The sequence below is a fragment of the Microchirus variegatus genome (assembly GCF_963457635.1).
Source record: "Microchirus variegatus genome assembly, chromosome: 14".
Lineage (NCBI taxonomy): Eukaryota > Metazoa > Chordata > Actinopteri > Pleuronectiformes > Soleidae > Microchirus > Microchirus variegatus.
Window position 1 is genome coordinate 19,298,704 of NC_139815.1, and position 16,491 is coordinate 19,315,194.

General features: G+C 42.6%; 1 protein-coding gene across 2 annotated transcripts in view; it reads left to right on the forward strand.

Annotated features, from left to right (window-relative positions):
- Positions 1–15,885, forward strand: part of herc1 (HECT and RLD domain containing E3 ubiquitin protein ligase family member 1) — a 46,722-nt gene extending 30,837 nt beyond the window's left edge. For both annotated transcript variants that reach the window (XM_083900811.1, XM_083900812.1), the window contains exons 50-79: positions 430–697; positions 786–999; positions 1,986–2,194; positions 2,713–2,840; positions 3,442–3,578; positions 4,218–4,418; positions 4,503–4,633; positions 4,714–4,919; positions 5,426–5,546; positions 5,724–5,870; positions 5,977–6,078; positions 6,188–6,361; positions 6,564–6,863; positions 6,960–7,025; positions 7,123–7,248; positions 7,585–7,723; positions 8,128–8,309; positions 8,422–8,577; positions 8,738–8,860; positions 8,952–9,054; positions 9,179–9,348; positions 9,475–9,613; positions 9,759–9,928; positions 10,056–10,225; positions 11,000–11,165; positions 11,256–11,332; positions 12,063–12,315; positions 13,668–13,820; positions 14,194–14,499; positions 15,400–15,885. In XM_083900811.1, coding sequence (XP_083756937.1) covers positions 430–697; positions 786–999; positions 1,986–2,194; positions 2,713–2,840; positions 3,442–3,578; positions 4,218–4,418; positions 4,503–4,633; positions 4,714–4,919; positions 5,426–5,546; positions 5,724–5,870; positions 5,977–6,078; positions 6,188–6,361; positions 6,564–6,863; positions 6,960–7,025; positions 7,123–7,248; positions 7,585–7,723; positions 8,128–8,309; positions 8,422–8,577; positions 8,738–8,860; positions 8,952–9,054; positions 9,179–9,348; positions 9,475–9,613; positions 9,759–9,928; positions 10,056–10,225; positions 11,000–11,165; positions 11,256–11,332; positions 12,063–12,315; positions 13,668–13,820; positions 14,194–14,499; positions 15,400–15,585 — 5,023 coding nt within the window. In that variant the 3' untranslated portion in view covers positions 15,586–15,885. The remainder of the gene's footprint in view (positions 1–429; positions 698–785; positions 1,000–1,985; positions 2,195–2,712; positions 2,841–3,441; positions 3,579–4,217; positions 4,419–4,502; positions 4,634–4,713; positions 4,920–5,425; positions 5,547–5,723; positions 5,871–5,976; positions 6,079–6,187; positions 6,362–6,563; positions 6,864–6,959; positions 7,026–7,122; positions 7,249–7,584; positions 7,724–8,127; positions 8,310–8,421; positions 8,578–8,737; positions 8,861–8,951; positions 9,055–9,178; positions 9,349–9,474; positions 9,614–9,758; positions 9,929–10,055; positions 10,226–10,999; positions 11,166–11,255; positions 11,333–12,062; positions 12,316–13,667; positions 13,821–14,193; positions 14,500–15,399) is intronic.
- The last annotated feature ends 606 nt before the right edge of the window (positions 15,886–16,491 follow it).

Below are 16,491 nucleotides of genomic sequence, written 5' to 3' on the forward strand. Positions count from 1 at the left end.
TAACCCTTTAAGGTACTACGACCACACTCACTATATCTCATTGCAAACTCACTAACATTTAATGTGACTTGTTCTGAATGCTGTAGTTTATGATTTATGCAAACCAGGTTTATTATGAACAGACGTCTCTACCATGTGGTAGAGGCCTGTATCTGAAATATTGTAGGGTCTAATAAAAAAAAAAAAAAGTATATTGATTGTTGTTATTGTTATCTTAAGTAAAAAAATAAAACAATAAAATAATAAAAAATGCAAAGAAATAATTTTTCCTTTGCTTTTTTCTTTGTACCCTTAAAGGGTTAAATGGTTAACTATATAATAGTACTTTTTTTTTTTTGTTCCAGCCATGTTTCACTGAGCTCAGTCAGCTATGCGACAGTACCACACTTTAAAGTTATGAGTGCATAATTTCCTTCCCTCTCACCTCAGTGGTTCAAGCTGCAGTCTTGCAGCAGGTCTGGAGTCTCTCGGTTTGACTGACATTAGGACATTGGTCAGACTGATGTGCCTGGCGGCGGCAGGCCGAGCCGGGCTTTCCACCAGTCCTATAGCAGGCTCTGGCCACTCGGAAAGGCCCCGCGGGGCCACCAAGGCGAGCAAGCCCATCTCATGTCTGGCTTACCTCAGCACAGCAGTGGGTTGCCTGGCATCCAATAGTCCCAATGCCGCCAAGCTGCTTGTGCAGCTTTGCACTCAGGTACACACAGTATACGAACAGCCTTCTCCAGAGTGCATTGACATTGATTTCTGATCTGATCATAATTTGCTTGTTTTGTTTTGTCTAGAACTTGATCTCTGCAGCTACTGGCATGAATCTGACAACCGTAGATGACCCGATCCAGAGGAAGTTTCTGCCCAGCTTCCTCCGTGGTGTCGCTGAGGAGAACAAGCTCATTACTTCCCCGAACTTTGTGGTGACACAGGCGCTGGTGGCTCTGCTGGCAGATAAAGGGGCACGACTCAGACCTGCATATGACAAGACTGATGTGGAGAAAAGAGGTTTGTAGACACAGTTGAGCATAAAGATGCTGGTGTCCATTTTGTATTTTTGTCATAATAGCTCAGAATATTTCATGTTTGGGTTAAATGGCCTAGAGACCCATTGTGAGGAAAACCATTGTTTTATGCTATGCCACCATATTGCATGCTCTTTTCATGTATTCCATGTCACTGATGTCACTTATAATAGTTGGACAGGGCAAGTCAAAGCAAGTTTTTTGGGCTTTCACATACCATACATCTGTGTGAACAAATGTTTACCCTTTGCTTTTGAGCAAGGCACGCCATGATGTTTTTCGTCCTGGTATTTCAACAGTGTTTTTTCAGTGTGGTTGGCCCTCAGTAAATATTGCTGCTGCTTGTGCATGCTATTACTTTGGTTTTCTTTCAGTGTTCAACATTTTTATTCAAGATAAATTTATTAAAAATTTGATGTGATTAATATTTACTTAAGTATTTTTATTTAAGTGTTATATACTCGGTCACAGCAACATTTATTTTGCTTTGTTTTAAGGTATAGTTCATATTTTTGTTGTTTGTTTGCAGTGATAACACATGACATTGATTGTGTACCTGCCTGACTCATTCGAGGCACAGGGAGTGCATAGCACACTCGGGGTTCTTACAACCACACTTCAAAACCTGAACTATCCCTTAAACAGCATATTTACTGTTAATGTGTGTTGCAGTGTATAACTGTTAGTGGCCTACTTGTGAATCATTTCATCATTATTATCATGTATTATTATTATAAGTAATGGTGAACACCGTTATTATTCCTTGCAGACATTACTCATGCTTGTTTCACACTGTTATTCTCTGTTCACATTTTGGTTATGTATTTTATGTTGGTGTTTTCATGTCTGTCTTTTTCATTTGTGCTCCTCCTCTCACTCACCTGGCCACCTTGTCATCTTGTTTTCCGTGTCGAGCAGGTCTAATTGCGCAATTGTATGCCCATCCTTCCCATAATCCTTCCGCTGTAGGCCCTCTGGAGCTGGCCAATGCGCTGGCAGCTTGCTGCCTGTCGTCAAGGCTGTCCTCGCAGCACCGCCAGTGGGCTGCCCAGCAGCTGGTCCGCACACTGGCCGCCCACGACCGCGACAACAACCAGAGCCGACCACAGACCTTTGCCGACATGGCAGGGGACCTGCGGAAGTGCTCCTTCATCAAGCTTGAGGCTCACCAGAGCAGGGTCAGTTGCTTTCTTCTCTCATTTAAAGTAGAAAAGGTTTTGAAACTGAGATAGCCCTCAGAAATATAGATAAGAATAAGACAAAAAAAATTTAATTTCAGAGAATATAATTTTTTCCTCATATTACCATTATTATGATCAGATTTGTATAACAAACCCATGTATTTTGAAACGAGCTCAAAAAGTGGAATCCAGGATTATTATCATTTTTACATGACTGTTAATTAATTTAATCAATTAAAATCTGATGCATGATTTTGTACCACATCTTGTTTACTCAGAAGTCGGTCACATGACTGACTCAAGGTCAGTGGTTTCGAGTTTGTGACATATTCTGACACTATAATTAGATTTTTAAAGTATAGTGCTGGTTTACTATGTGGAGCCTTGGTCATATATAATATCTAAAAAAAATAATGGATGTTGATTGCTCAGTTATCAGGTGTACTTTCGATATTTCTGGGTGGGCCATACCCGTGTTGTGTATTTCATGAAGCCTCTTTGTGTGTTTGACTCAGGTCATCATGTGTGGATGGTGCAGTAAGAAAGGCCTGTTGGCCACCAGCGGCAACGACGGCACAGTCAGAGTGTGGAATGTGACCAAGAGCCAGTACACGCTCCAACAGACCTGCATCTTTAATAAAGAGTAAGATTTCCTCAGACACCACAGACTGCTCATGTCCTCTCATCTCGCAGCAGAGAATGTCAGGGTGACTTTCTGTCTGATACATTATAACTCTTCAAGCTACACCAATCAATGTTTTTATACAAATGAGGGATTCATTATTCATTCTTTGCCCTGTCTCACTTGTGAGGCAACTGTAACTCTGTCCTCCATATCCAATATAACATTGGAAGAATTGATTTTGCACATCATCCAACACTTTTGACAATTCTTGCAGAACAAAACTTCTGCAAAAGAAAAGTCATGTACATTTTTAATTTATGTCAGTTACTACCAATCACATTGATGCGGTCTGTGATATCAGTATATAGAGCCGCTGTGCAACATAAATGTCAGTATAAATTTGACTGAGTAAACATAAAGCTTAAAATGTTCCTCAGAGGGCAAATGTTACTGAACTCCCACATTTCCTCCAGCACATTTTAATTAATTGTTATTAAAACCTCCTCTGACCACTGTGACAGATACAGTCTATAAATACATGCTTTCTCAAATGTTTTCATTTCAACTATAGTAGCTGATTATATTCCACTCATTATTATTTTGTTATGTTTTCTATCAGTGACGGTTCCTCAGAAGAGGGCGTGTCCAGCCTCGGTTCTCCCAGTGACATGTGCCTGTCTCCTTTGGCATGGAGTGTAACCGGAAGATATTTGGCCTCCGCCATTGAGAAAATGGTCAACATCTGGCAAGTTAATGGTAATGACTCATCACTTGTTTTTGTTTTTTATATCACAGTTGGTGGTTGATAGTTGGTGTATGAGGGCCTGAATCTGAAGAGTGTGTATCTACCATTAAAAGTGAATGTGCCAGGAAACTGGATATGGTACAGTCATCACTTCCTGCCTCCCTCTGTCTTTGCATCCTGCAGTGTGCACCATCTGTCCTTGGCTTCAAGGATGAAATTCCACACTTATATTTGCTTTCATCAGCACAGGTTGACATGTGACTGAAACCTTGCACGTGTTTTGTCTTCTTTTGTTAATATTGTTGTTTAATTAACAAACCAACACAGTAACTTTTATGGTCCAGTATGTAACATTTTGCCTGACAAGATTTCAGAAATTAAATGTTAAAAATTTAAGTACTGTATATAGTTAGTTCATATCTATGAATTGGTAAACTCTAGTGTTGATCCAGATAAGGATCAGGATTTTTGTGCAGTATAAATACAGATTGTATAGTGGATGGGAAAGAGGGAGTGATCTGTCTTTTATTAGAATAATTTCTGTAATTTTCAATAACTTTTTGAGGACTTAAATAAAGACACACAGGCAGACAAAAAACATTAAATAAATAAATAACTAGGGTAACTGTGATCTCCTTCCCCCTCTTTAGGTGGTAAAGGTCTCCTGGATGTGCAGCCTCACTGGGTTTCAGCTCTAGCATGGCCTAAAGAGGAAGCAGAGTCTTTATGGTGTGGCGAGCCCAAGGACATGTTGCTGGTGGGACGGATGGACGGATCTCTGGGCCTCATTGAGGTGCTGGACACGGCCACAATGCACCGAACCGAGCTGGAGCACTGCTACAGGAAGGATGGTATGATTTTCCTCTTTGTGGTTCTTCTGCATGATGACTGGGTTCTTTGAATATTAAACATGTCCACACTTGCTCTTCTTTCAGTGGCAGTGATGCACATCGCCTGGTACAGTGAGGACAAGCCTTTTGCTGTGGGCTACGCAGATGGCAAGCTACTTATTGGATCCAAAGAGCCCTTAGAAAAGGCTGCCATTGTGGTCATTGACGCGCACAAGGTAAATGACAACAGATAACTGTTGCTTACAAATAGGCCAGATGGTTTGAATGTTTACAGATAAACATTCTCTCATCACAGGAGTCCATCAGCTGTATGAAATGGAGCCCCACTGGTCAGATCCTGCTCACCTGTGCCAAAGAAGAGACAGTGAAGCTTTGGGCAAGCCAGGACCTTCGCTCCGGCTGGCGCTGTCTGCAAAGTCTCAGACACCCTTCCGTGGTTAACAGTGTAGCCTGGTGCAGCCTGCCTGGATGTGGGCAAAGGCCCCTCAACATGTTGGCCGTGTACGTTATTTCACTTCAATATTTAAGAGATCTAGGGTTTTGATTTTGTTCAAATGTAAAGAGTCACAGGGCTCCAGATTAACATTGATATAATATTTTAATGTGTCTCCTTCAATTTCAATTCAATTCAATTTAACGGTTGTCTTTTTGTCAGTTTCCATATACAATCATACTTATGTAAATAACTGTTAAGCAGAATAAGGTGTGGGAAACTGTCTTTATTTCAAGCACAAATATAGTGCAGTGTGATCTACTGTAATACTGCACTGGAGATCTTGAATTATTTTAATTACTGTCTTACTATCATTGATGTAATACTGTTTGGTCGTTACGACATTGCTAAAATGACTATTGATATCTAATGTTGGCTTAAGACTTTTTACAGTACTGTATATGATGTCTGTTTATCAGATAAAGCACAATACTTAAAATGTTAAGTCACTTTTGACATTAAATTTATTTATTTATTTATTTAATTGTTTGTTTATTTATATTGTATTTTTCAGATGCTGCCAGAATGGCCTGGTTTCAGTTTGGACTGTTCCTCAGGATGTTTCCCACTTCTCAGAATCCTGCTCTCCAAACTCAGAGGGATGGTGGGAGAATGAAGCAAAACCTAAAATGATGGTACTTTTAATTTATTTGATAGATAACAACGTATCAATGTTATGCACCTGCTGCCTTTTATTTAGAAATTCCTGGACATTTGTGAATGTGGAAGATCATTTCACATTTACGTGAACATATCTGACTGTAGATTAATGTATACATCATTCTCATTCATCCGTGATGCTTGTGTTGCAGTCCTCCCGGTGTTCAGTAGATGGAGCAACATGTGTTTTCCAGCTAAAGGGTCACATCACTCCGGTCAGAACATTGGCCTTCAGCCCTGATGGTCTAGCTCTGGCATCTGGTGGAGTGGGAGGCCTCATGAACATCTGGTCCCTGCGGGTAAGAGCAGTCTACACAAACATACACACAAACATATACAGGATGCACATGCTGTTTACAGTGACGCTGAATACCTCTCCTCTGGTGTGTTTGTCCATATTCACAGGATGGGTCGGTCCTCCAGACGGTCGTTGCTGGGTCGGGGGCAATTCAGAATATCGTCTGGATTCCAGATGTGGGTGTGGCTGTCTGCTCCAACAGGTCAAAGGTGAGACTCCTTACCTTCATTAATTTTTCTACTATAAATTCACTTAAATTGTTTTATCCGTATTCTATTTATTATACATATATATATTTATATATGATATCATTTCCAGGACGTGCTTGTCGTCAACTGCTCCAAAGAGTTCATGATGTCCAACCATGTGCTGGCCACGTGCCGCACAGCTCTGAAGAAGCAGGGTGTGGTGGGACTTAACATGGCGCCTTGCATGAGGGCCTTCCTGGAGAGACTGCCCGTCATGCTGCAGGAGCAGTATGCCTACGAGAAGGTAGAGAACATTGAATGTGCTCTGTCTGTCAGTTACTAGCAGTCACTGTGACCTCAATTGCCTTACACCAGTCAACAGGTTTATCATCCAGAGGAGTTTGTTGCGAACAAAGTGTTGATTTCTGTTAGATATTATTCATACACCACTCAAATCTTGCATCTGGACACATATGAATATAAACAAATGCAAACTCTCCCTCCAGCCTCACGTTGTCTGTGGCGAGCAGCTCGTGCACAGCCCCTACATGCAATGCTTAGCCTCCCTGGCTGTGGGTCTCCACTTGGACCAGCTAATGTGTCGCCCACCTGTGCCACCTCACCTGCGACACTGCCCGCCAGAGTCTGGCACTGCCATCTGGAGCATGAGCGAGTGGGCATGGTTGGACTGCTTCTCTACAACAGTCAAAGCAGCGGAGGCTCTCGCTCGTGGCGCCATCTTCCCAGAGTCCTTCGCTGTTCCGGACTTGGAGCCTGTACCCAAAGATGAAATGGTTCGGCTCTTGGTGAGGGAGAAAAATTGTGCTGTATGATGTAATTAATATCTGTGCAGCACAGAGTAACTAAAAATAATTCAAACATACAACACCTTGTGTTTATAGGACAACAGTAAATGGTCGCCTGGAATGGATGAACAGATCATGTCCTGGGCTACGTCGAGACCGGAGGTACGTTCATCCATAGATTAACTGTAATAACACTTGTCTGCGGTTGAGCTAGCTACTGGTCTGACCATTTATCTCCCTTCTGTGTGTGTGTGTATAGGACTGGCACCTCGGAGGGAAGTGTGATTGTTTTCTGTGGGGAGCAGGGCGACACGGTCAGCTAGCAGAGGCTGGCAGAAACATACTGGTGCCGACCACAGCTCCGTCTTTCTCTCAAGCACAGCAGGTAAACGGTTACCAAACACCAAACTTCCACTATGAAAGTCTCTCCACTCGGCATCCATTTTGGTAACACATTGTAACAGACCAGGCTCTAATCTGAATGAAGGTGGAAAGAGCCATAACTTGACTTTTAATGGTGGGACATAAAAACAGCATACATGTAATCATCAGTCATGCATGATCAAATAAAAAACTGAACAAAACACAAATAAAGATTGTTGACTTTGAGGGTCTTCTACGATCCATGCACAAGGTTTTTCATGATAATGTATGCATAGAAAGCATGTTGTGTACAAGTGACACATGACCCCTGACGTTCGGCATGCGTCTTGTCCTCTAGGTGGTGTGTGGTCAGAATTGCACCTTTGTGATCCAGCCTAATGGGACAGTGTTGGCCTGTGGTGAGGGAAGCTACGGTCGCCTGGGCCAAGGCAACTCTGACGACCTGCATGTACTCACCGTCATTTCAGCTCTTCAAGGTCTGTTGTTTTTAGAGAACAAACTATTAGATGATGTGAGTCTTTTTAAGTGTTTGGAATGATGGTGAGGTTAACATGTGCATCTTCTAAGGCTGCCGTGCTCGATAAATAATAGATTACTAAATCACACAAGTTCTCTGATTTTTCAGCATTTTAGATGTGATATGGACTCTCTTTGCTCCATATCACATAGAAACCAGAAAGACCAAATGTGTACCAGTTTAGAATTTTGTCTTTTTCCAGTAATTGATTCATTGAGAAAATAATTGATGGATTAATTAGCGTGTAAATAACCATTTAGCTCAGCTAATGTGGTAGAAACCAACATGATGCAGGTTCATTTTCTACGTAGGTGTTAAAAAGCAGAACTGTCTTTTCTGACTGTCTGTCCATTGTTTCCTCAGGATTTGTTGTGACACAACTGGTGACCTCGTGCGGCAGTGATGGTCACTCCATGGCGCTGACGGAGAGCGGCGAGGTGTTCAGCTGGGGTGACGGGGACTATGGTAAGCTGGGCCATGGAAACAGCGACCGCCAACGCCGACCCAGACAGATAGAAGCTCTGCAAGGAGAAGAGGTGGTACAGGTGAGGTTTTTTTTTACTCAATGATTACTCGCATTTGTAGGCCTTTGCTAATTTGTGTTCACTTTTCTTCTTTTATGACCTGTTTGACATTGTTTTTTTCCCCACTCACCAGATGTCATGTGGGTTCAAACATTCAGCGGTGGTCACAGCTGACGGGAAACTCTTCACCTTCGGTAATGGTGATTATGGCCGCCTGGGGCTGGGAAACACCTCCAACAAGAAACTGCCAGAGAAGGTCATGGCTCTGGAGGGTTACCAGGTCGGACAGGTAAGATGCAACAATACTATCGAGATAAATGTACAGATTATAAACAATAACCATCATTAACTTAGGACACCTAGCACCCCTGATTGTTGCCAAGGGGTGAGGGGAAAACTCACCTGTGCTGATGAAAGCTCTGTAATGATGTTGACATGTCTCCCCTCAGGTGGCTTGTGGTCTTAACCATACTTTGGTCATCTCTGCTGATGGAATGATGGTTTGGGCTTTTGGTGATGGAGACTATGGAAAACTGGGACTTGGCAATTCCACAGCCAAATCATCGCCTCAGGTAAAAGCTTGTGTTAAACCTGAAAAATGTCATCTCTTACAACTGTTATTAGAGTGAAAACATTGATAAATGTTTGTTTTCAATTTCTCAGAAGGTGGATGTGCTCTGTGGCATCGGAATCAAGAAAGTGGCGTGTGGAACACAGTTCTCTGTGGCTTTGACCAAAGACGGAAAGGTTTTCACATTTGGCCAAGGTATTTTAAGTGACGACACAAGTGTTGCCGCTGCATCCATCAGTAACTTCAGATTGACAGAAAAGTTTGACAAAATGTTGTCAGATTTTTATATATTTATAATGTTTTTGTCACATTGTCACAGACCGTCTCATTGGTCTACCTGAGGGCCGGGCCAGGAACCACAACCGTCCCCAGCAAGTCCCGGCTCTGTCTGGGGTCCACATCCAGGATGTTGCTGTCGGAGCAGAGCACACTTTGGTGCTTTCCGCCACAGGAGATGTTTACACCTGGGGCAGCAACTCAGAGGGACAGGTAATCTGCAGATGCACTCGTTGACCGCCGAGAGGTTGACAATCATCAGTGAAGTTTCAATAATATCAGTTATAAAGAAATTATCTCTGGTGTGTTGTTGACCATTGTGTAAACTTTGCTGTGCAGCTGGGTCTTGGTCACACCAACCACGTCCGGGAGCCCACGCTTGCGACGGCACTGCAGGGCAAGAACATTCACCAGATTTCAGCTGGACGATGCCACAGTGCAGCATGGACGGCTCCCTCTGTGCCGCCACGAGCGCCAGGTTAGACACACAAGGCACTTAAAGATTTCTGCAGCGCTGTAGAAACATTTAGTAAATACATGTGTTGATAAAGATGATTGTGTTTTTTTGTTTCTCTGTCTTCTGTCCTCCATCCACTCCCTCATGGTTGTTGCCTCCTCCTCAGGCTCATCAGTACCTCTGCAGCTGGGTCTGCCCGTGGTGGTGCCTCCTCAGTACTCCGGCCTGAAGGAAGTGAGTATCGAAGCAGTCAGAGCTCGCCTTCGCCTCCTCTACCACTTCTCCGACCTCATGTACTCATCATGGAGACTGCTCAACCTCAGCCCTAACAACCAGGTCAGAAACATGACACAAACATTGAAGATTAAGCTTTCACCATCAGACATTTTGGTGATGTATTGTTGAGCTTCTTAGTCTCTAGCATCGTTCAGATTGTGTTGTGACTGTATTTGTTACCTTGCAGAGCTGTGCCTCCCATTACAACCCTGGTACCTGGGGGATTGTCCAGGGCCAGCTGAGGCCACTGTTGGCTCCCAGAGTGTACACTCTGCCCATGGTGCGCTCTATCGGCAAAACTATGGTGCAGGGAAAGAACTACGGTCCCCAGATCACTGTCAAACGCATCTCCACCCGGTAAGAGCTGCCATGGAGTCCATCTTCCTCTCACATTACATCAGCAAACAGGTCTCATGTTGACACAGACTCCTGGGAAAACAGCACCACAATCATAGCTGCATAAAAAGACTTGATGTTCCCAACAGAGCAGGAGATAATGAGTCCTGGTCTAAAGTGCGTTTGAAAACATTAAAGGCTCATTTCCACACAGCAAGTCATGCCTATGGTAACCTTTGTTCAGTCCAGAAATTCTGTCCACCTACGTTGAAGATTTTAGACTGACCATATGTATTTTGTGCCACTGGAATTTAGCATGAAAGCTATTTAGATAAAAAAAAAGACAATTTAATTTTTTTGGCATTGTTGAGATTCAAATTGTGTAACTGTATAATTACACACAAACCTGTTAAGTCAATACAGACAACAATAATCAGTTAATTATATAACGGTGGCTATAGCTTGCATTGCGTTTTCTATACAGATCAATGGATATTTTGGTTATATAGTCAACCTAAACGATTTGCTTACACCAAAAATCTTCAATCACTACAGCTCAATTGTATCACACATATTTGACAAAGCTACACGGTGAACATCGTCTTTCATGGCCATAGTGGCATTTCTATCATCTGTATGAAAAGGCTTTTCCATGTGTTGAATACTTGAGGGCAGAGTTGGTAAAAGAAGCAGAATTACAAACAAAAATCTGTGGAAATTAGTTGTTAATGACATGTCATATGTCATTAACATAACACACAAATATATAATTTATGGGACTGTGGCTCTCTGCAGGGGGCGGAAGTGTAAGCCGATCTACGTGCAGATCGCTCGCCAGGTTGTGAAGCTCAACGCCTCTGACCTCCGACTGCCGTCGAGGGCTTGGAAAGTGAAGCTGGTGGGAGAAGGGGCGGACGATGCAGGTGGCGTCTTTGACGACACCATCACAGAGATGTGCCAGGTGTGAACGGATTTATCAGTGTTTTGAGTCATCACAGTTAAAATAGTAAATGATTGTTTCATTTTAATTTGTTTGGGTTGATGTTTACAGGAGCTGGAGACAGGGGTCGTGGATCTGCTCATCCCTTCCCCCAACGCTACAGCAGAGGTCGGCTACAACAGAGACAGGTGAGGAAGACGATCAGGAAACCTGTCGTCTTTGATCCTGACTCAGAGACCATCGATAAATGTTGATGAGAAACAATGGTGAAGTAAATAGGAAATCACTGTCATTGGCTGAGCACATCACAATGCCTGAAGAAAAACGGAAAACCAAACAAACGACAGTTACACACATGGGGCTGAATTTTTCACTGATTACAAGAAGCCTTTTTTTTTTTTTTTTTTTTACAAGGATACGATGGCCCCTAATCCCTCATATCTGAGACTCTTATGATTACGTCATTAAAAGCAAAAAAACATGCCGTTTTTTATTATTTCTTTGTCAGTTGTTGTGACAAATATAGAATACTCCCTCTTGCACAGACTCAGGACATGTGAGAAAGACTACTTGTGACTATGTGACCACATTCTTTTATAATGTGTGAACTTAAATTCACCCACTAGGGTGCACTAAAGCTGATGACACAGTTTAACAGTGAACTGAATGTGTTTTTACACAATTAATCATACTCAGAGTGTCATACTCTCAAAACCAATGATAATATGAGAAATCATTAGGCTCGTTTTACTTTTGCTGTACATCCTGCCTCCAGTGTTAATTGTATTAATTTATTAGGCTCCATGATTTTCTATTGGTGCAACTAAAATATATGAAAAGGTCAGAGTGTGTTTTTGTTTGGAGTGTTATCTTTATCCCACCATTTTAAATCATTTGTGAACCTTTAATCTTCCCCAGGTTCCTCCTGAGCCCGTCTGCCTGCCACGATGAGCACATGCTGCAGTTTAAGTTTCTGGGCATCCTGATGGGCGTGGCCATCCGCACCAAAAAGCCCCTTGACCTGCACCTGGCTCCGCTGGTGTGGAAGCAGCTTTGCTGCATACCGCTGCTCCTGGAGGACCTGGAGGAGGTCGACCTCCTCTACGTGCAGACGCTGAAAAGCATTCTTCACATTGAAGACAGCGGCATCACTGAGGATAATTTCCATGAGGTGAGGGATGTCATGTGTACAGAGCAGAACAACAAATTACACGCACTATAGAAAAGTCTGTGGAGAAATACACTGAACACAAGACCAATATCACACACTTAAAGTCAATATCACAGCAACTTATATGTTTATGTTGCTGTTAAATATAAGATTCGGCTGTAAACATCAGCTACACGCCGGCTGCGTTAAACCGTGTTCAGGCTCCAACAACAGCAACATTGATATTTGAGTAACCACAGAATAACAGAGCCACTGACGGTTGTTTTGATGCGGCAGGCGTTAAGTCTGCCACTCCTCGTCTGAGCGTTAGACTCACTGTTTTCAACTTTAATGAGTAGAAGCCTTAGATGATGCCACACCCTCTGACGGCGACCAGGAGCCGGCAGTGACCGCAGTGTGAAGCTGTTTATTGAGCTGATGGTTAATGAACTGAATGTGACTCGGTGTCTGAACAGGCTGATCTGATACTCACTGTTCCTGTCCCAGCTCTGATAACATCTCAGCATGTGTATGGATCAGACCGGTACTAACACAGACCAGCATCAGCCACAGAGAGGCTGTAGAACAGCAAAGCTTCCCTCACACTCACACACACGCCAGGGAATCTGATGATGTAGCACATCCTGCCCAGTGGACGATTGGCCCCGCTCCCAGTCAGAAGAGGGGGTGGCTAATAGCCACAGCAGTGCTCTGGTCACTCCCTCAACTGAGGGTTTTCTATGAAAGGAATAAGTGAAGAAGTTAAATAATCTTTCTGAAGCTGTCACATGTCACCACATGATTTTAAAACTCTCTCTCAGAACCAGTTTTCACCGAATAACTTCATAAACAGCATAAATGTCCTGCAGTGCTTTACGGCCCCAACATGGTGACAAGTCGCACTCTTATATATCCTATAAATGTTTAGATAATATTAAAATATACACATATATACATTATTAAAGCTTAAAGGTGTATTTTAATGCTTTAGCTCTAGAAAATAAAGGCTTTTGTCTTCACTTAGTGAATTCTGAGCCTTAGAATCATTCGGCCAGTTTGTTTACCTATTTTTTCTCTTTTTTCTGTTTATGATGAAACCATTTTTATAAAATATTCAAACATTGGTTTTTAATTGATCTGGTGACTTCTTCATCATTTGAAATCAATCAAAATCAATTTCCCTCCCATTTCTGATCTTCGACAACTGTCGGTGCATTCACCCCATACACGTTACATTTGTAATAGTTTAGTGGTCACTAATTATTGCTATTAAAAATGTAATTATAGGACATGTCAGAGAAGGTTGTGTGTGTGAGATCACTATTTTAACAGCGTCTGTGGCAAACTGATGATACTGTGTGGTCATTTTTCAGATGATTCCTCTGGATTCCTTTGTGGGGCAGAGTGCAGATGGTAAGATGGTGCCCATCATCCCAGGAGGAAACAGCATTCCTCTCACTTTCTCCAACAGGAAGGAATATGTGGAGCGAGCTATTGAGTACAGGCTACACGAACTTGATCGGCAGGTGAGAAGATCTGAAGTGAAACCACTTCCCTATTTGTCCAGTGAGATTACTTTATTGTTGAGTATTGTTAGTTTTGACTGTTGTGTATTTTGTATGTTAACCAATCTGTTATCTATTAGTGCTGTAAAGCATGTGATGATAAAATGACATTTAACAGAAACGCCACTAATAATTACAACAGAAATATTTCTATTAAGGTGAAACTGTATGTTAAAACTAAACAATGCACATAACTTGTTTTAAGGAATATTTTGTTCATGCTCCTATATTTTGACCCTTTGATCAAAATATAAACTAAGTTTGTGAGAGTGAATTTCATGTGGCCTCAACCTTTATATCGAACATAAACACTCATCTGTCATCGCTGTTTTAGGTGGCGGCGGTTCGTGAAGGCATGTCGTGGATCGTCCCTGTGCCGCTGCTGTCCCTGCTGACGGCCAAGCAGCTGGAGCAGATGGTGTGCGGTATGCCAGAGATCTGCTGCGACGTGCTGAAGAAGGTGGTGCGTTATCGGGAGGTGGACGAACAGCACTCCCTGGTGCAGTGGTTCTGGCAGACTCTGGAGGAGTTCTCCAACGAGGAGCGAGTCCTCTTCATGCGCTTTGTCTCTGGACGATCGAGGCTGCCGGCGAACACGGCTGACATCTCTCAGAGGTTTCAGATCATGAAGGTGGACCGGGTAAGTGACGTACCATGTTTATACGTCACATGGTACGATAGGATATGTATGTTTTCACAACCACAGCTTTAGACAACAACTGTCAACCAATCTATCCACCGATCTATGTTTGTAACTCTATGCATCTGTGCCTGTCTCTACTGACGCAGCAGGCTCAGCCTGGGACAAAAAAGCTGATGGGTTGTTTTTTAGTGTGGATGATCAGAAGCAAAGGCATTTATTTTGAAAACTACAACTATGGGGTTGGGTTTTAGTGTGGACAGGCAGGAGAGACTTATTTTGAAAACTGCAAAGGTTGTGTTTTAGTCTGGACTAAGGAGTGAGATTTATTTTGAAAACTACAACTATGTGGTTGTGTTTTAGTCTGGACTAAGGGGGGAGACTTTTATTTTGAAAAATACAACTATGGGGTTGTATTTTAGTCTGGACTAAGAGGGGAGACTTTTATTTTGGAAACGGTAGCGCTGTTTCAGTGTGGACAGACAGAAGCAAAAACCTTAATTTTAATTACATGCCTGTGTTTTAAGTTTTAGTTGTATGTCAAATGCGAGAGGCTTTTATTTTTAAACCTGTTTCAGTGTGGATAAACAGAGATTGAGATTTTTACTGAGTGGAGTGGGAGTGAAGTATTGTTTTTGGTGGCTCTGTGTCTGTTTGTGTTTCCGCACTTGCACTTGTCACTATGACCAGCAGAGGGCGCCAGAGGCTTGTTGCATCAATGGGGTGAAGTCGGCCATATCTGAATGCCTTGTTTATCATGTGAAATGTTTTCGTGTGTTATTTTGTATTTGTATTGTTATTGTGGACCAAACTGGCCCTTTAACATGATGCATTCAGATGTTGATGAAATGTGGGAAGTTTGATTTACGTTGACTCTGTCTCTCTCTCTGTCCTCCACAGCCGTATGACAGCCTGCCCACCTCTCAAACCTGTTTCTTCCAGCTGCGACTGCCACCGTACTCGAGTCAGGCCGTCATGGCAGAGAGGCTGCGCTACGCCATCAACAACTGCCGCTCTATCGACATGGACAATTACATGCTCTCGCGTAATGTGGACAACGCAGAGGGCTCCGACACCGACTACTGACGAAGACACTTCACACGCGTCCACGTAAATAAATCATAAAGATTCCCGGGAATGACTGGGAACAGACTAATGTATCTGAAGTCACTCGGCAAAAACACACGCGCACACACACCCAGAGATGTGACTTCATTACTGCATCAGTCGAGGGAAACTCTGCAGCATTTTACATCATTTTATGTCTTTAAACAGCGACTTCTCTTATCTTCTGTGGTTCATTCTCAGTTTTTAACGACACAAAAATCCACGTGAGGAGCGATTTTAGTTGAATCAGTTTCAGGGTTTTCTGCATGGAGCTTTGTTTATGTTTGAAATGTGTATAGATGGTTGAGATGAGTGGAGTGGAGAGGGGTGGGAGGGGCGGGGAAACAATTGTACATTGTGTAAAATGCTCAATTCGGAAAATGTTTTGCATAATATCCATATTTATTGTTTTCATTGCTGTGCCGAGTTTCCCAAAGCAAACAAAGAACAACAATAAATGCTGCGTAATGGATGTGTTCTTCTGAGACTTGATGTTTGAAAAACAGGAAAGAAAACCATCTTCAGAAAGTCATCACATTTATTTCAGAATATAAAATATCACAAAGGCCATGTTTCCATCTGAGCAGATGAAATAAAAAATCACACATAACAAACAAAACGACATCTGTGAAAGAACAGGTTTGGGTTTTGACCAGGCTCGCCACTTATTTAGTTATTTATCGATGTCTGCCAAAGGCTGAGCAGTGAATGCAGCACGCTAACACCAGTGTCGGTTGTCACCACACCTCGTTTCCACGGTTATATTTCTGGTCCATAATTCTGTTTCATTTACAGACTCCGCCTCCCCGGATCAATGCCGAGAAAGCCATGGATGGGGTGGAATTTATTACTTTGTTTTGTTCATGTTTTATGCCTGTTCTTACA